A 25,594-nucleotide genomic window follows, 5' to 3' on the forward strand; every position below is an offset into this window, starting at 1 on the left:
TGGCTTTAAATTTGGATATAATATTTGCAATTTAAATGTATACCTACTTAGATTTTTTTCTCCTTGTCTAATGAATTTATGTGAAATAGCGTAAGGGTATAAAAATGTGAATACTTCTGCAATTTCAGAGAAGAAAAATCGTAGCGTTTTTAAATAAAAAGTCCAACATATAAATTACAATTGAGAAAAGTAACTAATAATATTTTTTAAAAATATTATTCGTTGTACTGTTGACGTGCATTAAAGTAATATTAACGGAAACTAAAAAAAGGGGAAACATACAAGAAACGCTTAAATAAATGACCGTTATCAACTTAGGTAGAAACAAGAAGAGTGAATGCACACAAAAAAAATCCGCAAGGCGCTCATTTATTTCTTTCTATATAATTTCTATAGTCAAAATATTTCTTTTTAATTGAAAGAAAACATGGCCATTCTACAAACTCATAAACAATCCTTATTAACTTTTTGTATTGATAGGTTCGTTTCCAAGGAACACCCGCAGAGAATAAAATTTATATGCGTTATCACAAACTCTCTTGTTTCTCTGTTAAATTCCAACTTTTGCTATATCTCCTCCACGAAATATTGGAATATACATAGCTGTCATTGCTTGAACTTGACACGTTAAAACCCTTGACTTTTACAAAATCCCCCTCTATGTGATTGCTTTAATCCACAGTTTGTTTGGAATCGTATTTGATTTGCACAGTGTGATCAGCTCCTGGAGGGATACCTCTTAGCCGGTAGCTGGCTTCTCTAAAACGACTTCCCATCGCTTAGAATCACGCCTCAGGAGATTCAAACAGCGAATCAATGGCGGTTATTGGTGCTGCTGAATGCACAACTGTCAATCAGCCGTCATGTGGCCAATCAGAGAGCAGAGGTGGTTGATCATAGAGCCAAGGTCCCGCTGGGTTTTAACAAGACTGATGTTTATGTTTGTAAAGCAGGACTTTAACTAGTCTCTCAGTTATCTACATAAGCACGACAAGTGGGGAGGGAGAGAAAGACAGTTTATCGGACGTTCTTAGCTGGAAGACTGTATTTCGAAACCGGCATACCACTGTGTCAGTTGATGCAGCGGCGACGGGACACACGGTCGCACCCCAGATGCCGTTCCGCCTCTCTTACGCAGATGGTGATTGAAAAGAATTCTCACTTGGACTACCACTGTTAAATTCTGTTCATCCCCTCCCGTGTTGTGACTTTCATGTGAAACTAAATACCATTATCAAACCTCAAATATTTAGTGTTTGGATGTTTCTGCGGAAATTGAGAAATCAGTGGATTTTGTCGTGTACAAAGTGACGGAGTTTAAACGTCAAAGGACCTGCGACATTCTCAACCAAAAATGATCAATCCTTTTATGGACACCCCACATAACCCCCATCTACCACATGGGGCCCTCAAGCTTAGTCCTCCTCACCACATGACGGATGCGGGAGGGATACATAATCATCAGAATCAATTCTCTACTCAGACAAACGGGTATGGGGTCGGAGTACCCCACTCACATTCACACGTGAGCAGCTATGCCGCGAGAGATTTCTTGCTTAGGAGGGACATGGGGCTTACGGGGCATGAGGCAAACCCGGCCCCTCATCACGGGATGTTTGTTCCCACCACAGGGAGTTTCCATCCTTCTCACCTCCCTGACACTAGTTCTAGTCATGTGCTATTCCCAGGACTACACGACGCAACAGGGCACCCCACGGGACATCATGTGAACAGCCAAATGCGGTTAGGACTCCACGGTGCAGATATGTACTCCCGGGCTGATCAATTTAACCAAATGACCAGCCCTAGAAATGACCACTTCGGAGCCCCTCAACATTTGAACATGAATCCCATGAATGCAATGAATGCCATGAACCACATGGGAATGGGACCCCATGGACCAGGGGCTTTTTTTAGATACATGCGCCCCCCTATTAAACAGGAACACACGTGCCTGTGGATTGACAAGGACCAACCCGAACCCAAAAAGCCGTGCAACAAGACCTTTACAACAATGCATGAAATCGTAACGCATATCACGGTGGAGCACGTCGGAGGTCCAGAGCAAGCAGACCATGCGTGTTATTGGCATAATTGTCCCCGAGATGGCCGGCCCTTTAAGGCCAAATACAAACTTGTCAACCATATTAGGGTCCACACAGGGGAGAAACCTTTCCCCTGCCCCTTTCCGGGATGTGGAAAGGTATTCGCAAGGAGTGAAAACTTGAAGATACATAAAAGAACACATACTGGTAAGTTGAATTATTGAATATCATTTACTTCCAATTGCATTCAATTTGTCTCGGTAATTCTCGGTACATGAGAACTGTCTTATGCATAGAGAATAGTCGAGGAACAGAAATTGTAATAAAATAAAATAAGAATGCGAGTATGAAAAATATTAATATAAATACAAAATATTGAGGGGAAAAAGGTAGAGGATCTCCATTAGTGACAATTCCACCTTTCATATAATTCGTACCCTTTAATAGCACCAAGCAAAATGCATATTTTTCAAACCATATATTAACATTATTACTGAAAAGTCGTTGAAACTTCCGTGAGCATGGCCTTTTCTAATAAATTAATAAATGCTTCTATTGGGGAGAGAGAGCGAAAAGCTCGATTTAAATTAATACTTTAGAGTTTTTATGAATGGGTCATTCATACAGCATGAATCACAAGTTTCCTCTTTATGACGGGAAAGATGCCTGTTTACTTTTCTCTCGCCCAAGTGTTATAACACGTCTTCACCGCATAATAAACTTTGTCAGAATGCTTTCTAAAGCTCGGTAACAACATTTCCAATAAACAGATCAAGCGGAATAGAAATATGAGATATTCATGTATTAGTTTATCGAATAGCTAGGATAAGATCCATGGAATGACAACATTTCAACAGTAACTACATACAATTTCAACATGGCGACATGGTAATCTGCTTGAAATAAAGGCGTTCTACGGAGTTATAAGGTGATAACAGACCGAACCAATGTTATTTTACATTCTCAAACTTTGTCCTACCTAGAATATACTTAGATTAGTAAACAGCTCAAAATTATTGAAATTATACACACACACACACACACACACACACACACACATAGTCTACAAGTGAATTTAGTTACGAGAAAATCAACCTTTCATATGTTCGATTTTTCTGTTCATTTATATTTCTTTTTATATATTTCACGGTATGTTTTAACCATTGAACACCAAATATTATTTAATAAGCAAAGTTAACCTTTGCAAACTTAAATTTATCTACGAAAGCGGACACCCACTGTTCGAATCTTTTAAAGTAAATATTGTTTCAAATATCACTAGAAGGTAGAAATTTTATTAAGAAAAGCGGAACACATTCGAATTACAGCATTCGATATTTTTATGTTTAAATGGAATTGATTCAGACTAAAAAGTCACAAATTGCAAAATCTTAAATCTTAAAACTAAGACATAAAGAACTAAATTATTACAAGCTCTTAATAACTTTATCCCAAAATTTCAGCCGTTGTCTAGAAACACTTGAATATTGATTTTGCATATACATGTAGAACATATGTAAATAGGATTACTAGTGTATGGGATTGATATACAACGTGTTGCATAGTTATTGGTATGATGGCCAATTACAAAAATACCTTTTGATGCTAAATGCTTGAAACAACCTGCTTTTATCTCTTTTCCTCCCCTCGCTCCGCCTCCTATTTCTTCTTTATCTACTTTATTATTATTATTATTATTATTATTATTATTAACAAGACCACCTTCTTGTTAAAGAATCGAAATATCTTAAATCTCACATTTGTAATTAATGGCATTGATCTTCAATACCTTCCTAACTGTTATATTTCATTTAGAGCTCAAATTAACCTCAGTCGCGAGAAAGAATGAAGAAGAAAAACTAAATTATTTATCGATAAAATAGATGCGTTAAGAGACTCGTATAGGTGAACCCTGTAATCATGGCGGACGCTGGTCACTTCTACACGTTCCCAAGAGTGTGGTGCTATAAAACAAATTGGATAAATACCGTGGCTGGAAATTCAAGTAGCAGATAGCTACACATCAGAGAGTAAGAAATGATAATGAACATAAAAAAGACAAGTAGTCCGTAAAACAACCGTAACACGACAGAGATCTTAGTTGTCATAGGCTTCAGAAATTTTGGAAGAAACCTATACATATTTATCACTCACATTCCATGATGATATCTTTCAGGAAGGTTAAAAAAAGAAAATTTTTGACAATAAATTGAATAAATAGAAATAGTTAATGAAATAAAATCGACAAGACAAAACTGTAGCACAATGTTTTATGAGAGTAAATGTGACTTTGTGTATGCATCTCCAGACTTTTAGTGTTTTTTCTGTCCTCTTTAAAATTTTGTCGCAACGTTTAGCTTCAATTCTCCTTGATTTTCATTCGTACGATTTATTTAAATTATTTATTTACATTTAGCGTGTAACTTGATCATTCATAATGACAACCTGTTTGATTTTCAATAAGATTGCGACTAAATTTAGCGTTTTAATTTCTGTTAAGTAATAACTAGTACTGGTTTGTTTACAACCAAGTTATGTCGTGATTTCAAGGATATAAAATAACTGTGTAACGTTAAAAACCAATTTTAAAGTTGCTGACTACTCGTGGACTGGAAATATAGCATAGGGATATAAGATTGGTTCAAATTTAGCGTATTAATAATCGTAAATAAATACATACAAACATATAAATTTTGTTTTCAAATATAATGATTTTATACTATTAACAATCTTGAAAAGACCCCTCTTGCGAGAAAAAAGGGAAGAAAAAAATCGAAGAAAACCGGCAAGGGATCGATTTGTTGCTGAGACTAGTACAATTTTGAAATTCCTTACTTCGAAATTAAATGGACATATTGAAAGAAAATCAACTTTAATGCCATCTGTATTATTACTGAATTTAAATTATCCCCGAATTTAGCGTCTGGGGCCTGTAATTTCTGTACAGTCAGGACAACAACGTCCCTCATTGTCCAAACCAGGGAGTCGTTGTTATCTAGCACTGGTAGGAATATAGTACGTCTCATTCGTGAGAATATGAACACTCTGCACGCTGGAACCATTCCTTAGACAGAAAGTGAGTCTCTTCAAAAACGAAATAAATTTAAATTTGAACAGCTCTAAATGATGAAATGGCTATAGTATGTTTATTATAGGATATAGTTAGACTGGTTCAATTATTATTGTTTACAAATGCCGTCATACAGTCAAATCGTATTTACGCTGTCATGATAAGCTCTAAGAAGGCGACACCTCGCAGTGATAAACTAGCACAACTTGTTGACTTTAAATTGATAATGGAGGCTCATTTGTTTAGTATCTCCAGGGCTACTGTCTCTAAAGATGGAAAGATGCTCAGTTATATCAATTTATGTTGACATTAGCCCAATAATAATAATAATAGTAGTAGTAGTAATAATAATAATAATAATAATAATAATAATAATAATAATAATAATAATAATGATAATAATAATAATAATGATAATAATAATAATAATAATAATAATAATAATAATAATGATAATAATAATAATAATAATATAAATAATGATATAAATAATATAAATGATACTGATAACAATAGAAATAACTAATGATAGCAGTAGGAGTAGTATCTAAAAATATTAATATAATACAAAACAAATACAATATTTTCCGACATTACCACCATCACTGTTTTCACTACTACTTCTATTACTACTGCTGCTGCTGCTGCTACTATTACAAATGTAAATACAATCGAATGGAATAATATTTTTGTCAACACAAAATCAGATCACAAACGTGCGTATATATGTTCAAGGGTTTAAACATAAAATGCAAGAGACGAAAACTTTTATTACCCGTGATATTAAATAATTTCTACTAGCAATATTAATTTTTGAAAACAACAAATTCCGGCATTTTTTTGAATAAAAATGTATGTCTAAAAATGGACGTTAAGTTGTGCAAACTTCATATTCAAGTTCATAGAGGTTCATGCCAGGTATTCAGCAGATTGATTTACCTTATTTACAGAATTGATATTTTTCTGTCTCCAACTCTAGCAATCCCTAATAAACTTAACTTCGGCAGAAGTTAAGCCCAGTTTTTCGGATCTTGTTTTTCGAAATAGAACTGTATTGGAAGCAGGTGTCGATGATATTCCCAGGCGTTGTGTTACCAATGGGTGCATTTATTAAAAAAGAATAAATCGATGAGAATTTATCTCCTCTCTATTGCAACTCCACCCCACCCACCCCACCAAAACTTATTATCACATTCAAAACCGTAGTCTATTTGTAAATAAATCGAAACACAGAAACTAAACAACTTTAAATTGTTGTTGTTGTTGTTGCAAGAACAGAAATTCCGTCCACGAAAGTCCATATAAATCATCAAACAATCTTAACATAAAAATGTGGAAAAAATGTTAAATTATATTGCAGGCCGCTATTATCCTGTACGTTTGTGAGGAGTTCGTAATGGGATCTTAGTTAAAATATGTATTTAGTTACGGGGACTTTGCTCGCTAACTCACTAGAATGTAGTTTAATGGCTTCCATGACTTGTGGAACTTAAAAAATAATCAAAACCAGATGCTTGCCATTAGACGCTCAATAAAATATGATATTTTCTCACCGTCAACAGCTAGGAACTATGTTTTCTTTAGCCCTGCACTTTGCTTATATCAGAATTTTATCTTTATGCAGTGACTAATGGACTCTCTCTCTCTCTCTCTCTCTCTCTCTCTCTCTCTCTCTCTCTCTCTCTCTCTCATACAAAATAAACTAATAAATAAACATTGTGAAAACACAATCATTGAAAAACCTGACGGAATTCATACTGGACGATTGTACGTGTCAGTATTGTTACTATCGTAAATGACAATAAAATAATGATTAAATATTGTGTCATAATTAAATGTGTGAATTAACTACGTAATATATTGACATATAGACACTGCATTAATTTTCAAGTTAATTGATAATCGTCGAAGTAAAGCGTGGAGACAAGTCAATTTAGAATGTGGATAACTGCGTCGCAAGTTTTGTAGTGGTTTCGTTTTGTGCTTAATTTTTTTTTAAATTAAAAAATTGTTACTTTACATAAGTACGCAATTCTTCAAGCCATGTATAAACTTTAGCATTTTGCGAAAGAGGAAAAATGTAATCCTAACTGACACCTTTACGCATCCTTTTACAACAGGATAACGCCATGCGGGGATACAAATAATATTGATTAAAGCAATGGATTTTATTTTTAAAAGTTACTCTCTTTTTTAAATGTAAGATTTACCTAAAATTCACAGAAATGTAGATCCTTAAAGCTATTTAGACCGAGGTATTCCAAACAATTGATTATCGAGTGTTTTTAAGCACTTAAGGAGACCTTTTAGATTTAAATCACAATCAAAGACATGCTTAATTTTAGCTTTTAGCGGGGAAGACGATTGTAATATTGTCCATGTTGTTCTTGGAAATTAAATACAGACATAAGACCAGAAAACATGCTGTTAACGAAATCAGAGATCCAACTTGCTGCTCTATCGCCATCAGTTTCCAGACAAATGTAGATAAGACATTATGAAACCGTGGCAGCTGGCGAATATCATTTTTATATGAATACTTTTGATTAAAAAGTATATTTTAACAATATTCATATTCATTACACATGGGGGATTCAGAAATTTAAATGTTTTCGTATGCGTATAAAAGGTTTAAACATTATTCAAGTCTACTGAAAAATAAATAAAGTTTTTACAGTTTTAGTTCGACAATTTTAGTTGGCACGCATATATGAGGCAATTCTCTTGCTCTACTTGTTGACTAGATAGCACTTTTCAATATGAAGATTTTGTATCAAATGAATTGTTCCTTTGCTTACATTTTCTCAAAAAGTCGGATTTAGCAACAGCTATATATTTTCCAACGAGATTATTTTCTCACATGAAAGGGTTACTTTAACTTGTTGAATTGAGTAATAATACTCCGAAAACATGTGTAAAATTCCACTCCACAGAATATGAGTGGGACCGCCCTTCTTGTAACGCATGGCGTAGGTGCTGGAAAACACATGTTTTCTACAAAACTGCACATGCTAACTCGATTCTCTCCATCCATCATTGAACAGTTCTGGTGGCAATCTAGATCTAGCGTAAACATTTGGCGATTCCCACTGCTCATATTCAGTCCCACCGAGGACACTGACTGAAAATTCATCATTTTATTCAGCATGAGAAAAGCATTAAAATATACTTGATTCAAAAAACAGTTCCCGCTTCCGTCTGTGGACTTCACAGTTTTCTGTGTCCTCCAAAATCTCTGATGCGCTGAATCTACTTTTCCCAGGGTTCTTTTTTTCCGCTTTCCTCAAAGTAAGGCAGACACTTTGATCCTAAATTGAAAAAACATTTGGGAATTACTTGCAGGCTTTGATAGGATATTTTCTGTGACATGGAGCCATTAAAAGATGGATCACCGACCAAGACTTTTGATGATGCGAAGAAAAATCAATTTGTATTTTACAAAATGATCTGTTCTACAAATTTAAAAACACTTGCATATGTCTGGTACTTTGCATTTGACATAAGTTTATTTTTTATTTTTGTAGCAACAGACTGGTTGAGTGTTATGATTAAATTAAATAAGATTAGAGATTTACACCAAATCAATTAATGGTTGCACAATCTCGAAAATCTGAATCTATGCAAGTCTGAAGGTAGCGGACAAAGCTACATTACTGTGATTCACGAATTTTTTTCAAATCGCAATTTTGGCATCGTCTTAAAAGAAACCGTTCCCAGCAAAATATGTATTATTTTTTTATATTGTTTTTAAATTGTGTCACTAATACAGGGACGAGTGGTATTTTTGTTTACTTAAAAATAACGAAACAATCTTTGAGGAAGCGAATTATGACACTCCTATCTTCTTATTAAAAGTTTTCATTTTTAACATTAAAAATAGAACCTCTTATTTCTGTTTATTAGTTTTTGTTTTGAAATGTCAAAATGGCTTGATTTTTTATATATAAGAAAAGAATAAGAAATAGTGGAGCCTTTATATCGAAGAAAACTATTTTGACAAGTGGCGTTATGAAAAAAAAAAGATTTCTTTTAACTGATAAGGATCTGTACCTTCCATAGGATACGCCAGATTTAGTTGGATAATTAAAGGAACGTTATCCAATTTATTCATACTGATATGCACGTCGTTTGAACTTGATCGAATGATTAGAAGCAAAACCAAAGTACCAAACACAGTATATCTTTTAAATACAATACGTCAAGCAGGATCTAATTATTGGCTGACTTAAACATTACAAAGATATTTTTTTTTAAATTCCCGTCACTCATGATATCGAACAATAACTACTGCTACTACAACTACTCTGGTACGAATATGTGACAGACTGCATACATAAAAGATCTACTCAGGTATCTCTGAAACAAGAACGGAAATTCTGTATGAAACTGTTACATCTTTATATAGCCGATTGTCCTGATTCTCAAGGTTGCACACTGATGCTTGCAATCAAATTATTGCCCGAATTAATGAAATATTGGCTAATATTTAACTTTAGCAAATGTGATTTTGGCACCTAAACAGTCTATAAAGCTGCCTGCCATGACAATACTAATCAAGACGTCGATCACGGAGACGCTTTATTGGCCAAAAATCTCCGCAGAGGTGAAATTGCCCGTTTGCTACAATTTTATTCCAATAAAACTGCGAAAATCAGGAAATGATTTTATTTTCTTCCGATAATTTTAGTTTCTTAATAGTCTCCGTATTAAACGAAGTGCTTGGAAGGGAGTTCAGAACACATGATGGTTTTGCCGTTAGTCGCGCTAAGTTGCCATTAATAGTCGTTATCTAAACCAAGATTTGACGAGGAGAGGAACCGATTTTTAATGTGAGAAAAACTTCCGATTCGTAAATGTTTCTCAACGAATGATGGCATGCTAACTCCTTAAGTTCCTTAGTGCCGTTCTGGTGGGCTAACTATTAAATTTGGGCCAAAAATAATATCTTTCATATGAAAAACACAGGTCTTTGTGCGGTTCTGGTGGGGTAACAATTCATTAGGGGGCCTACATAATATCTCTTATATGGAAAACACAGGCCCAAGAACAAACTCGAAAATTAGTACAGAACTATGCAAGGCTTTACAAGTAGTGAAGAAGGAAAAAGAATATTGTGCATGGACCCAGACTCAGTAGTTTGAAGCATAGGATTCGATATAGACCAATCGGAATACCCCTTCCAATATGTAGACCAATCGGAATACCCCTTCCGCACATAGCAACATCAGCAGCAGCATCTACCCAGTTATCACAGGTGTAATAACTTTGAGAGGGTACGATAATTCGCCAACGACTGCCGTAACCGTAACAATTAATGTTTTAATGTTATTTACACACACACACTATATATATATATATATATATATATATATATATATATATATATATATATATATATATATATATATATATATATATATATATATATATATATATATATATATATATAATATATATATATATATATATATAATCACTAGTATAGTGAATCAATGAAACTTGTATTTCAGCCAACACAGAGAAAATTCTATATTCATCTCCTGTGAGAAAATTGTTAATAATAATAATAATAATAATAATAATAATAATAAGCGTAATAATAACTACAAGTCCAGAATGCATAGTTCAGTGGTTTCTGAGTTTTACATTTTCGAAACCTAAAGAGAATCTTGTTTACTCGTACTGTGGCAACACAGTTTGGGAATGTATCTAACTGCCCATCTGCCCGAGGTCATGGGCTTATGAACAGTGAGTGCATTGGGGAATAAGGCTCACATTATTGGCATCAAAAGTGATCGAATATGTCTGCATTGTGCAAGACCAGTTGGGCTCCAAATGAAGAATCCTTCATCTTTGTTTTCCAAGATGGGACCGTGTCGAAGTAAATTGTCTTATAACATTAGTGCTAGACAAACAATCTGGGGCAAAACCGACCCATCCTCTGAGGAAATCGGAATGAGCCCCTAATGACTTTAGGCTGCCAGATTACTAATGGATCTCAAACGTTTTGATCTCGTCTTATCTCGATATTTAACGCGATTTTAAACAGTCATTATACGAAAGGTAATAAAAGCAAAAACATAAAAAGCGTTTTACTCCGATATTACATTGCACCCATATGCATTTTTTTATCAAAGGATATCATGGTTTGCTAAAATTTGTCTATAACACGAGTGCTTTGTATGCTCGTTTGAAAAATAAAACTGTTGGTTCTAGATAGATGAAGCAGATACATACTTGTGTTGAAATCTTTAGAATTTATACTAAGTGAAATGCAAGTTAGCGTGATATTTGTAGGGGTGGGGATGCGAATTTAACTCGTTCCAAACGAGAAATTTAGTTATGGTTTTCTTTCATAGTGCATCACCCGAAAACTGAAATGATTTAAGTACGGTTGACGACAACTTATTGTCTTACTGAGATAAACGACACTATGGCTTTAGTACATAGTTTTATGTTGGTACATATTTTGTTTCTTACTTAAGTGAGCAAACGTCTATAAAGCCATACCTATTAAAGTAACACACAAGGCGATCATAACTATATAAAAATGGGTTAAATAAAATGGTTGAGGTCTTAGTGCTATAGTGGCTATTTTTGCAGAACAGGAATTTCTTTAAACAGGACCTTAGCATAATTACTGTGCAGGAAAGAGAAATGTGGAGGTCTCAATATTATCAAAATACAGAAAAATCATTAACCTTGTTCACTTGCCGCTCTTATTTATGTTGATCGGTATATTTCTGAACTCTTGTGTTTTATTCTATTTTCATACTATCTTATTTAAAACGTGTTCTATTCTAAATTGAGATTAACTTTAAGAAAAACATAGGATCAGCATTGCTACGAGGTCATGTTCTGCTCATCAAATTACAGATTGTCTTAAAGTGCAAAACGTCATTCGGAACATATCGTTGCTAACCATTTCGTCGATGCATATCTGATCTCCGTTGTTTGGGAAATCTCAGTTATGGAGACAATGCTGATTGATTGATAGCATTGATGAATACTTATTTAATTTTCTGTCTCATTTGAACTGTATTTACTGATGTCCCATCGTTAGAATTTTAATAATTCTTTAAGACTTCGTTTCTTTGTTGTTGTAATCATAATTCAAGTAAAAATGGAAATATTTATTTTCTAATCAAATGTTCTTTACAATTCCTTCCAATATTGCCTTTGACAATCCCAGGAATACATTTTCATTTTTTCACTCAATATTTTTTTTTTAAAAATGTTAATTTAGTGGTGTTGCATTTAACATGTCTCGATCAGGATTGTTCTATTTAAATTTTTGTCATTTAACTGTATAAGAATTTTTTTTAAAAAATCGTTATGACAACCCTCCTCAAAAAGAAAAGTGTCGTGTATTTCTTCAAAATCATTTATTTCTATCTTATAATTTACACTTGCGTTTTTAATTCCGTGTCTGACCCCATGGATCTATTTGTTTGATTGACCTAGTTTTATTATGGCTTCTAAATTTTCAGAATGTATGCATTATTGCTTTAAACTCATGCAGAATTATAGCATATGAACAGATTGTAATCGATAAAAATGAATACTTGAATTGATGTCTTCTGTTGTTTGACTTAAATTCTGCACACATTGGAAATCCAAAATGTACTCACAAATATCGGAAAGATTTAGAAAGAATTTGGAAAAGCCTAGCAGTCGATGGCATACAAAATACATACAGTGTGTAAAATCAGAAAAAAGGGTTTATTTTTGGGGTGGTGTTGGTGGTGGATTTGAAGATAGCGTTTTCAGGTTGTAAAATTCTGATGTTAAATGTCATCTTTTTCTTAATAAAGCAGATGCCTTTTTAACATTGATACTTCCCAACAAAAAGCTGCCTTGTCAAGTGTATTAACCTTAGAAATTTTGACCGGAGCAGCAGTCAATGTGAAACTATTAGCTGAGGGTTTATAAACTCTTTCATTCAATAACTTTCACACCCTCTCTTTGCTTGTGATCTATACTTTTATTATTAGAGTCGGAGCGACGCCGGATCAGGTGCGCGGTTACAAAACGCCCATTTCACTGTGTGAATCGGAGTCCATAAAGCGCTTTATTGAATTATTGACTTACTTCAGATGCCCGTCTAGGACTTCATGATTTGAACATTAAACAGCTAAAGATATTTGTAAAGTAATATTCACACTTTCTTTAAAAAGGATCGGGACAGTGACTTAATGTAGCGAAAAAGGTAGCATTAGGCTGAAGGTAGGAGAAAGTATCGTCAGAAAGCTGTGTCTCGACAGACGCTTTACATAGGAAGGCCATAAGTAAAATATCCAACTGTTTGATTTCCACTTGGAGTGGGAGAACAAACACTCATATCCCCACCTACTTTATAATTTGATGAAGTTTTAATACAGCCACAACGGCCAACACCAATGGATTTTGTTTTGGTTGCTGCTACTGTCTCCGTCAATTATTTACATAAACCACTTATAAATTTACAATATGTGAGGAAACAAGGCACACCGTGTTCACAACTTTTAATGTAATTTCAACTTCAATACCAATTTAAAAAAATAAAATAAAATAACAAATACAGAAAAGAAATGAGGGCTCATCATAGCATGCTGTAACAAGGAAACGCACTTTTTTTTAATAGATACGACAAAAGGCATTATCCGTAAATTTAAATGAACAAGGAATACATAAATAAAATTAAAGAGACCTTATTGTAAAGGAAGAACAGCGATATTGGAAAACAATTTATAAGCCATATTAATTATTGATTGAATCAAACTTACAATTCTGTTACTCTCAAAGACAGATACCAAAACATTAAACTAAATGAGGTCCACGAAAGAAAGCAACCAATATAATTGTATCAAGTTAAATTTGAAGAGTGGTATTAAATGATACAGATTAGTCGGGGTCAGCAGCCTGTGAATTTTCCCCAAGTGTCAAAACGTCTGGACAACTCGGACAGATATGGTTGGTGAAAATTGTCGGACCGCAGAAATAGAGACGTTGTAATTTGATTGGTTAATTGACTTCAATTTGTGACAGGGAATTTTCTGCTCCGATAATACGAGCATGCAGATTGTTAAAACAGAAGTGGTTAGACGTAACTTGGTACTCCGCGAAGATAATTTCTATTAATTTCGCTGACCACGTCAGTTTCCCGGCCATCCAGCATAACACAGACGATTTTCATTTACGTATGGCACCATTTGTACGTCGTCTAAGAAAGTATGGCCTCGTATAGAGTAGTTATAACTTTAACATATCTTCCTCGCAGTCTATTCCTACAATGTGTTATGTTCTTTAGACATTTGGCAAATAAATAAAATAGCGAATAAATAACCACCAAAAAAAACAAACCGTTTTTTGTCTTCATGTACCATAAGTTACACAAAAGATAAATAAATACCCACCCCCATCCCCAAAAATCTCTTTTCTTCTTGTTCCTTAAGTTACACGTTACTTATGTATTTATGGAACATGAAGAAGAGAAAAAAAAGGATTTTGGATGGGTGGGCATTTATCTACCTTTTATTTACCTTCGACTGTACACTTTAAGAATGAGTTCTTTGACATCGTGCTGTAAGAATTTTATGTAAAAATACTAATATAAACGGAGCTAGAAACTAAAAGATAGTCGTACATTTTTTTAATATAATTTTTTTTAAAAGGACCTTAAAAGACCAGCCTAAAGGTCTTTTAAAAAAATATTTAAGATATAGCTTACCGGTTTATAAATACTGAAAACGATCACAGATGACTCCAGTGTTTTCGCCATACGTTTTCCTCTTTGATGACATTGTCTTCGAAATACTACTTTTCCCTTTATGTTTCAATAAATAAACACTTACGTAAATAAACTGAACTTTTATGATCTAGGTACAAAGGGGATTATTGGTTTGAAGAAGAAAAGGGGTTACCTCTTTACTAGTATACGTGGCATTCTGGAGAATTAGACTCCAGAGAGCTGGATTGCTCTGTGGCCGTAACTAATTACTCTTCAGCTGATTAGGGCCGAAGGGCAGTTGTTCGACCATTAGAAACAAATAACAACAAATTGACTGTCAGGTTCCTATTACTACTCCAGAAACTTCTTACCACTAACAGTATTTAAGAACTTCTCGGCAAAGGTAAATGTAAATAATCAAGCAATGGCATATATGTATGGGGGACATTCAGCAAATTTAACTTCCCACGTTACGTTTATTGTTTTTAAAGGTTGATGTTATTGTTGATGTTGTTATTATTGCTACTGCTGATAATAATAATAATAATAATAATAATAATAATAATTTAAGTGAGAGTGGCATTATTATTAGATTCACTAGTAGTAAAAGAAACAGCAAAATGTCAATGCGATTATAAGAAAAATATACATAGATTTATCTATACCAAAGAAAAGCAATTGAAAAAAATTCAAATCAAAATGTAATATATGAAAGAAGAACTAAACAAAAAAATGGATTTGTTTATTCAATGCATTTAAAATTGTAATGCATATTCGAATGCTAAATAAGAACAAACGCGAAAGAACCTATGGCTCAAAATGAAATAAATAAGATTTTAAAAAACATATACCTTCATTACTTTTGTTCATACGAAATTAGCTCTACTAAATATTAAATAAATAAGATTTTAAAACACATATACTTTCATTACTTTTTGTTAATATGAAATTAGCTCTACTAAATATTGCATGTATATCATGATGTGAGTACACTTATTTGCAGATAATTTCGAGTTGTATGCGTATTAACGTAACGGATAAACTATTTGCAGATAATTTCGAGTTGTATGAGTATTAATTGCAGATCATTTCGAGTTGTGTGAGTATTAACAGAACAGATAAACTATTTGCAGATTATTTCGAGTTGTATGAGCATTAACGTAACGGATAAACTATTTGCAGATAATTTCGAGTTGTATGAGTATTAATTGCAGATCACTTCGAGCTGTATGAGTATTAACGTAAGGGATAAACCATTTGCAGATCATTTTGAGTTGTATGAGTATTAACGTAACGGATAAACTATTTGCAGATTATTTCGAGCTGTATGCGTATTAATTGCAGATTATTTTGAGTTGTATGAGTATTAACGTAACGGAGAAACTATTTGCAGAATATTTCGAGTTGTACGAGTATTAACGTAACGGATAAACTATTTGCAGATAATTTCGAGTTGTATGAGTATTAACGTAACGGATAAACTATTTGCATATTGTTTCGAGCTGTATGCGTATTAATTGCAGATTATTTTGAGTTGTATGAGTATTAACGTAACGGATAAACTATTTGCAGATCATTTCGAGTTGTAGGAGTATTAACGTAACGGATAAACTATCTGCAGATTATTTCGAGTTGTATGAGTGTCAAAGCAACGGTTTGTACTTTGATATATAAAGAAGACGGTGTCAATGACACGGCTGAACTCGTCTAAAAACATCAATAGCTTTTGCAGCTTAATTTGTTGAAGATAAAATAAGATTCGATTCACAACCATTTTACATATTTCATTCAGAATCGTCGGCTAGACTTCATTTATGATAAAGCACAGAGCATTCCATTTTTGGAAAAGTCGATTTTATTTGAATATGCCAATTCAATAGTAGCATCCTACCGAGGACTGGATGAATTGAAGGCCTGTTACGCAAATACAGCCTAGCTAATGTCAGGTAGCTGATGACGATGCGGACATCATTTGAATGCAATTTACCATCGCAAGCATTTACAATTCAATATCCTATTGGCATAATTTGGAGATTAATTTCTATATTTGTCTTGAAATCGATAATCACTTTAGCTGATTATAAAAGTGCAAAAGAACTAAAACTACAAATTTTCCTTTTAATGTGAAATATTATTATTTTATATTATTTTTTTCTTCAATTTTCGTTGGGGTTAGATTATTATTTATATAGGTTTATTAGTATTTCGTGTCACAATCTGACGCATGTTAAGATATCTACATGCCTATGATATAGAGGTTCAGACTAATAATTTCTTGACGTGTTCAGCTCAGTAGAACTCAATTTAAAGTGTTATTATGCAACGTGTAATTATTAACCAAACCGTTCTTATATGAAAATAACTCCATGTTTCCAAACTTCTGCCAATTCCAAACCGATCAGTATTAAATCAGTTTACATAGATATAAGGCTTTACAGCACTGTCTGAACATCTTCATTGAAGATATAATGACGAAAATGTTTTAAGCAGTCCTGTCTGATATGATCTAATCTTAATACCACTTTTAGAGTTATTAATTTTTATAAATAACATGCGCATTAAACTAGATAACTTTTTCTTTTTAATTTTCTTTCTTTTTTCACTCCTGTATGAAAGACATACCGTTCTTTTATGCATGCAAAAAGTTAAATGGATGCCTTGGTATTATGTATTTGAGGTCACGATTACTTACTTGGATTCAAATACGTTTGCTACACTCCAAATTCTTATATATATATATATATATATATATATATATATATATATATATATATATATATATATATATATATATATATACCTCCTTTTGTTAACACACCTTGGGCAATGGGTAACATTTAAACGACTTTTAGGCATTTGTGGAAAGCATTGACTTAACTTTGTTCCATTCGAAGACTGTCAAACTTTACTGAAACACCACTGACTGAACTAGATCTGGAGATCATTCGTACACCTATCGATTTATATGCCAGTCTCAGTATTGACTTTACGATGATCTGTCAATATTCCTTTGCACCTAATTGCATTAGGGATCTATCTGTTCCTTAATTAAAGAAATCTTCTAGTGTTAGTACAGGCTTGATATACTGTTTATTAGTTCGATATACTCCCCTTATATTATGTGAGGTAATTACCCGGTGATTTTTCACCTTACCCATAGGGAGGTTTCCTCTGAAAATATGTGGAAACCGTGACCCTAGGGTGAACGCATGTAGTCTTTGTAAAACTATATTTCTTTTTAAATCGCAAGTGTCAAAATTCTGTAAACCCTTGCTCAGACCTCCCGCGGGCTGCCACTTACTGAAGAAATGGAGAAGGCTCGGTTAAAATAGATATATAGATGGTATTTAACTATAGGGTTGTATTATGTGCTTTGAGGAGAAGAATGAAAAAATATCAAATTGAGTTTGGACGGCACTTGGTACGGGGCCCGCTGCGAACAATGCCGATTTCTATGTAGAAATAAAATATAATTGAAACCTCTGACAAAGCCTGACATCCCGAGTGCTATTGAATGGGTTGGGTCAATAACGCTACAGAGTGCTTGTTTGTACAGTTTTTCATTTAAATTACTGCATTTAGGTCGTTTTGGAAAGATCTCTGAATACCTCACAAATGTGCATTTCTCATCCATTGCAGGAGAAAAACCATTCAAATGCGAGTTCGAAGGGTGCGATAGAAGGTTTGCGAACAGTTCGGACAGGAAGAAACATTCGCACGTGCATACCAGTGACAAGCCTTACAACTGTAAAGTGAGGGGATGTGACAAAAGCTACACTCATCCAAGCTCATTGAGGAAACACATGAAGGTACATGGAAAGACATCCCCTTTCCCTGAAGACTATGATTCAGATGAGAATTGTAACAGTAATGACGAGGAATCCCTTAGCCCTACCGCCGTGAAATCCAGTCAATCCTCTACCCCTACCCAGTCAACAACGACCTCGACCTCCAGCCCTTCATTGCCTATACATCCCCACCCCACTCTTCCCCATTCACATCCAACGAACATTAGCGAGTGGTATATTTGTCAAAGTGCGTCGGGAATGCCAACGCCTCCAAGTAACGAACATTCGCCGATCGGAGTTTTAAGTCACTTGCCAACTTTACATCCACCATCTTTAGTGCAATATTCGTGATGTAGTGTGACGTCACTTCCTCTTGGATTTTGTTGGTTAAGTAAAAAGCAAATGCTCAAGTTAATCCAGCGTATAGGTACTTTCTTTATAAAGTGTGTGATACACTACAGCAATAAGTTTATATGGATTGATAATTTCAAATTACTGAACAAAGTGAATTTAAAGCCTTTAAGAAAGTCAAAAACAATCTTTGTGATTTGTCGCTTAGGGCCTTACTATATTGCCTTCACAATATTCAATGTTGTGTTGAAGACAGAAATTATCTAAGAACATTACACAAACTGACCTTATTCAAATGAATAAAGTGTATATCACACACTATAACTATTCAAATACACGTGAATTAGGTTAATTACGCAAACTGTTATTATTCAAATGCACGTGGAAAATTCTGTGAACTGTAGGATTTATTGCAAATTTTCCATACAAATATTGTTTATCTAATATTTCATGATGTATTTTTGTACATCATTAAGGTGACTATAATGAATGGTAATTTTGTTTGGTTAGAACATGTGTTACTGATCACTGTTTGAAAATGACTTTGTCTAGCTCGAGTTATCAAGCATAACATTTTCTATTCCATTATCAGCGGCAGAGAAAAGCAAGTCTATTTAGATACTGATTCCGTAGAACTTGCGAATCGAACACTTTTAATATTTTTCATTTTATTATTATTCAGAGCTTTGGTCTGTAGTGAGCGCATAAATACTCTACCAAAGTATGAAACAATATTACAATTTATTTCTTTGAAAATAATTAAAACATATTTTATTTGGGGTCTTAATTTTAAGAATGACTTCCGATTATTTCTTATAATCTCATTTCTTAACTTTTTGTAAGGTAATTTCGGCAATACCTACTTTGGTTTCACATTTTTACACCATGAATATGTCCGTTCTAATTATTCTTATCAGGATCTGTACACACCAACCGTGACTGTTAAACAGAATATTGATTCTCCTATTCTTTAATTTATTGGAGAATCAATCTTGCTTGTAAATAATTTCTTTCAAGATACTATAATTTTCAAAACTCTTTTCACGAAATATTGACATTAAGTATTGATAATTTTATTTTTTCAATTTATACAATGTTATTGATAAAAGCACTAAGGTGTCACTCGTGGCTCGAAGAGTCGTGTATAATTTATTTGCTTATTGTAGACAATAAACCGTTTATGCCAGTCCAGCGAAACTTTAAATTGAAAATGTTGTGTGTTCAAGTCATTTAAATGGGTCCAATTATAATTTTGTCATTCATTTGAAATAAATTACATATTTGTTATACCATTAACACTCTATCAAATGTCGAATGGAATTATTTGTAGTAGAGATGTTGCCAATAGAGGGCTGACTACCTCATTCAATTTTAAGTTCAGGCAGCGACCCCTTTTTCTTTCTCGATTGTTTTCCTTGTTCTTTCTTCTGTTACTTTATCTTTTCCTGCTTAGAGGTAGCTTATCGAACTTTTGACACTTTTGTAATTGATTGAAATAGCAAAGGCAAAAGATTTAATATTATCAGTCCGAACCCAACGTACATTGTCACCTGTATATGTGAATTTACATGACCTATAGTTTTATTTTCATCGAATACTGATCGAAGAAATTATCAACTTGTTTTTCAGCAACACAAGCATGCATTTATGCCATGGTGTATTTCTGGCTAATTGTCAGCATGTATGATATTTATTGTTTGTCAAATTTTACAATATTTAATTGCCAATACTTTTTGTTTTAAAATAAAATGCCAAATTTCAGTATCGATAGCAAGAGATTTATCATTCATTATACCTTTTACAGATCAATTATTCGCCAAAAGATTTAGTGAGAAAAGGGCAATTGTTTATTTTCAGTTTAGGTGTTGGTTACACCTAAAGGTCATATAGAGAAAAACAAGCATGAAGTCAAATATTAATTAATCGGTTCACTCATACATTATTTCCAGAAATATGCCAATAAATCACGTAAATTCACCAAGCTCCCTCCTTGATTAGTATCCGGATTAAATATGTTGGAAGATTTAATAAGTCAATCTGATATACTTGTAAGGCATAAACAAATTTTTAAGGACAATTGTTTCTGACATACTCTTGTTTATTTAAAAAAAAATATTTCAGTTAAGCCTTGAGGCTTCTGTGATGCTTACTATTGTAACAGTATATAGTACGTGTATCTATGTATGAAAAAGATAATCTGTTTACATTAATGTCATATAAAACACCACAAAACATTTGAATTTGTTTTTAATATTTTTAATTGTTATGTGGTTCTGAATTAAATATAGAAGTTAAAGAAATAATTTGACAAATAGGAAAAATAATAACTTTTTTCACATTTTATTGGGAAGAAATTAAAGATGATGCTGTTCTTTAGTTCCCTTCTTCAACTTTTGATCGCACCGGGAGCTCTCCTGCTGACGAGTTACACATGTGGATTAAACACAATTTTTGTAGTATCAAAACATTATCATTTTATTTAACATAACAGGGGTTATTTGTTTTGGATCTTAATACAAGGAATAGCCAGTTTGGATTTTGAACCATTCAAGATGTAATTGCTTTTAAAATGAGTGCATATTATAAAAGTTTCCTCAAAATAGTTTCATGTTCATGACCTGATATGACTGCTTATATTTTAGTTTTCGGTCTCCGTTTTGAATATTCCAATCTTAAATATATTTCTATATTTATATTTGTTTCATGAGACACGTAAGACGAGATCAACACATTTGTTTGGTGTATGATTTTTTTTGTTTTATTTTTCAAAGAATATTACTAATTAAAATAAATTGTATTTAAAAAAAACCCACAACAATACAAAAAAGCCACAAACAAATTAGACAAAAATAAATGATTTGTTCATACAATGTTTTGTGATAATCTTCATACTATATTTAATTAAACTTGACACTTGCCTGAAACATAACCAGAACACTTGCCCGACAGTTCACTTTTTGAGTATAGAATGCAACGCCAAACACAGGAGGCGTGAGAAGAATTATAGAAACAAAACAAAAAATAAATAAATAGATAAATAGTAATGCCTTCATTTTCCTTGCAAAGTTTTGTATTGATGGACGTGAGCTTCGCATAGTATTGCTTCTAAGTACTCTGTCTAAAAGCAAACACTTCTTTTGATTGACGAGTTTTTGGAGCGACGATCCCCTTGTTTTGACAAGAGGCTATCAAACCTGTGTATTTCACTTACCAGATCAATCAACATGCCCAGGAGGGGGGCATTACTTTGAGATACTCACCTGCATTACACTATTACCTCTTCTCTTACGGATTTTATTAAATTACCCCTACCAGCCTCCTCGTAGCTGCTTTGGTTCTTGTTTTACTTTTCATGCACGAGATTCCAGACAAATTATTCCAGTTAGAATACTTATGCTGATAAATTGTTTGTTTTGCATATTACATGAGGTCGGATTAGGTCAGATTGTTAGGTTATAAAGATAATTTTCTAAAGCGGGAACAAAGCAGGTATCAGTACAAAACACGACATCTTTGTGTCATGCATTTTACGACGGTGTTTATGAATAGTTTGAACCGTCAATAAAAAAATTAATTTATAATTTTTTAAATTTAAAAACGGCCAAAATCTAAGCAATTGTTACATAATTTCTTTTTTTTATTATATCGTAAATAGTATTATCCGATGAATACAACATTTGAGCAGTGTCTAGAAACATGCAACGTCAGCACTTCCAGAGTATGTAACAGTGTATTGTTTTAATACCTTTTCAACTCGGTTTTGATGATTTTTAAAGTTTAAACATTTAGGTTCCTTTGAAAATTTTTAACAAGGCTAGTGAATTCTTGACAACGTGTGCAGATGCAGGTTAATGTCTTTTCTTGATTACAAGGAGAAAAGATTTTCAACGAGCCTAAACTTGACTTAAATTCGCACATTATTTTATTTCTAACAATTAGCTACAAGAGATCATATTTTAACCTTTCATTTTAAATCTATTTTCATTCACTTCAATCCAAGTTGAAAGTAGAAAAATGATATATACTACTCTCGTTAGTATGCGATTTGTTCCATTCGCTACATCAACTATAATATATATATATATATATATATATATATATATATATATATATATATATATATATATATATATATATATATATATATATATATATATATATATATATATATATATATATATATATATATAGACATACCGTTCTTTTATGCATGCAAAAAGTTAAATGGATGCCTTGGTATTATGTATTTGAGGTCACGATTACTTACTTGGATTCAAATACGTTTGCTACACTCCAAATTCTTATATATATATATATATATATATATATATATATATATATATATATATATATATATATATATATATATATATATATATATATATATATATATATAATGTAAACATTACTTGGGTATGAGTTCATATTTGAACATGTTCTTACATCATCTTCTATACCTACCTCAACTGTATGAAATTCAAAAGATGTAAATCTACTTTCAGAATAAAAACAAATTATGTTTTTATCCCAAAACAAGCATGGTTTCTTCTATGTTCTATCAACAAACTCATTATGAAAAAGGACACGCCGGCATCGTTGAATATAAATTTTATGTGTTATATGATGTTCCGTGCTAAGATTCACTGCCTGAAAGTAATGCGCACTCTGTTGTAATTTATCACATTATGTCTGGTTTATGTGTAACGCGTCTAATTTATTACATTATGTCTGGTTTATGTGTAACACGTCGTATACCATTCATGTATAAAGAATATGTAGTCATATTTTGTAAGAAACTGTTTATGGATACAATGATTAAATGAATAAACATTCTAGTGACAATTTTGCATTCTTTATTTTGTTCCACACATAAATATAAAGAAGCAAAAATTTTAATATATTTTTCAAAATTATCAGTTTAATTGTCATACCAAATTGTTTTCCTCATAGGCTCTCTTCAAAGTGTGATGCATAGAAATGAATGTTGATTTAAAAAAGGACTATTTCCAGGTTCACTATATCTTGAGTAAAATATAAATTATTCATGTCTGTTTTCTAATATTTCACCAATATGTTTAAGCATCACTGAAACTAAATTATTACATTAATTAAGAAAATGCAAATGAGTTTTGGTTCATAAAATTAATAATATATAAGTTAGCACACATAATCAAAATAATAATTAAATATTGGTAAAATGTCTAAAAGTTAAATCCATTCGTTAATATTTTAGATAAGAAATGGAAATTTCATATAAAAACAAATTATCACCTGAAATATATTAATTAGTTTACAACGTAATCAAGTTAGTCGTTTTCTTTTTTTGTTGTTTCTTTATAGCTAAGTGTATATTCGCATGTGTCTATTTGTCCTCCTGCCTTTTCTAATCTATCATTTCTAAATTCTCATTGTCTATGGATCACGATTAGGTTACAAATTTGGACTCCAGAATATTTCTTAAAATGTGGAGTGCAACTTTCCTGTTTTTATTTGTGGATTTTTTGCATGCCGTATATCAGATTAATGCCTAGTTAAATCCATTTTGTTGGGATGAAAGCATAATAAGTATGTTTAAACAAAAGCGAACAAGCGAATCAAGAAAAACATATCAGTTTGTCAGTCACTCGGCCATTTATGTGCGTGTCCGTCCGTACGTCCAGCCGGAAAGAATATAGTTTTACATATAGGCAGGAGTTGCACTAATATGTTTTCATCTAAATTGTGATATACGTCAACTCGCTTAGATATTCATAAGTTGTGCATTTCTATCGGAAACAAGTGACCTCTGTGTTCACTTTGGTTCCATTATTGCTCAATGTCAGTATTATCATTACGTTGTTAAACGTAACTATTCAGGTTACTGACAGTATGTATTAACTTTCCAGCATATTAAAAAGAGAAGGAACAGTATAGTCAAGTTTAAGTTTTGATCAATTTTGCGAGAAAGAAACGTAAACCAATACCCTTGCAGGTATGTGAAATGGTGTAAATTATGACATACAAAACACCCTTAGCAATGGGTCGAATGATAATCCACTGGTAAATAACAAGAGGTAGGTATGATGAAATAACGATATAAATATTGAAATAATATGGAGTTGTCCACAGTACTATTTAACAATTAAATTTAAATTAAACATCTTATATGCCTGTTACATTTGCTTTGTAAAAAATTGTCGTCAGTAGTGTCAGTTTCCATGTCCGACTTTTAACATTACAGTGTTTTGTTTGGAGCTGCAAGTTCCCACAGAACATGCTGCGCAATGTTTCCTTTTCCTATTTAAAACCGATGGCAAAGTTTATCCTTACTGTTAAATTGTCCTACCTGAATACCGCTTTTTTGACCAATGTGTCAGTTTTAATGCCCATTAATAGAGAGTGGAGCTATTTACAATGCAAAAACTTCAAGAATGTGACTCAGCCATTCCGCATCTTCCTGCTGTTTCAGACAAGAAGGCCCCAATTTAGCTTAATGTCTACAACAGCCACTCTTCATTCATCCTACATCGGTGGTAGCCACTTTAGAAAGCGGGGTCCTGTAGTTAGCATGTCACCCGAGCCAGGACCTTTTCAACCCTTCATCCTTCTTGAGCTCCCGTGCTTCGGATTAAACAGATTTGCTAGACTCGAT

At 32.9% G+C, this 25,594-nt stretch overlaps 1 protein-coding gene across 1 annotated transcript; it reads left to right on the plus strand.

Annotated features, from left to right (window-relative positions):
• The first annotated feature begins 961 nt into the window (after positions 1–961).
• LOC149800118 (zinc finger protein ZIC 1-like) lies at positions 962–23,805 on the plus strand. Its single transcript, XM_089959715.1, has 2 exons — positions 962–2,252; positions 18,464–23,805. Exons 1-2 carry the CDS (start codon positions 1,355–1,357, stop codon positions 18,961–18,963), a joined length of 1,398 nt encoding a protein of 465 aa, XP_089815841.1. The 5' UTR covers positions 962–1,354; the 3' UTR covers positions 18,964–23,805.
• The last annotated feature ends 1,789 nt before the right edge of the window (positions 23,806–25,594 follow it).

Source organism: Sinohyriopsis cumingii, chromosome 5 (genome assembly GCF_028554795.1).
Source record: "Sinohyriopsis cumingii isolate HCF-2022 chromosome 5, ASM2855479v2, whole genome shotgun sequence".
NCBI classification, from domain to species: domain Eukaryota; kingdom Metazoa; phylum Mollusca; class Bivalvia; order Unionida; family Unionidae; genus Sinohyriopsis; species Sinohyriopsis cumingii.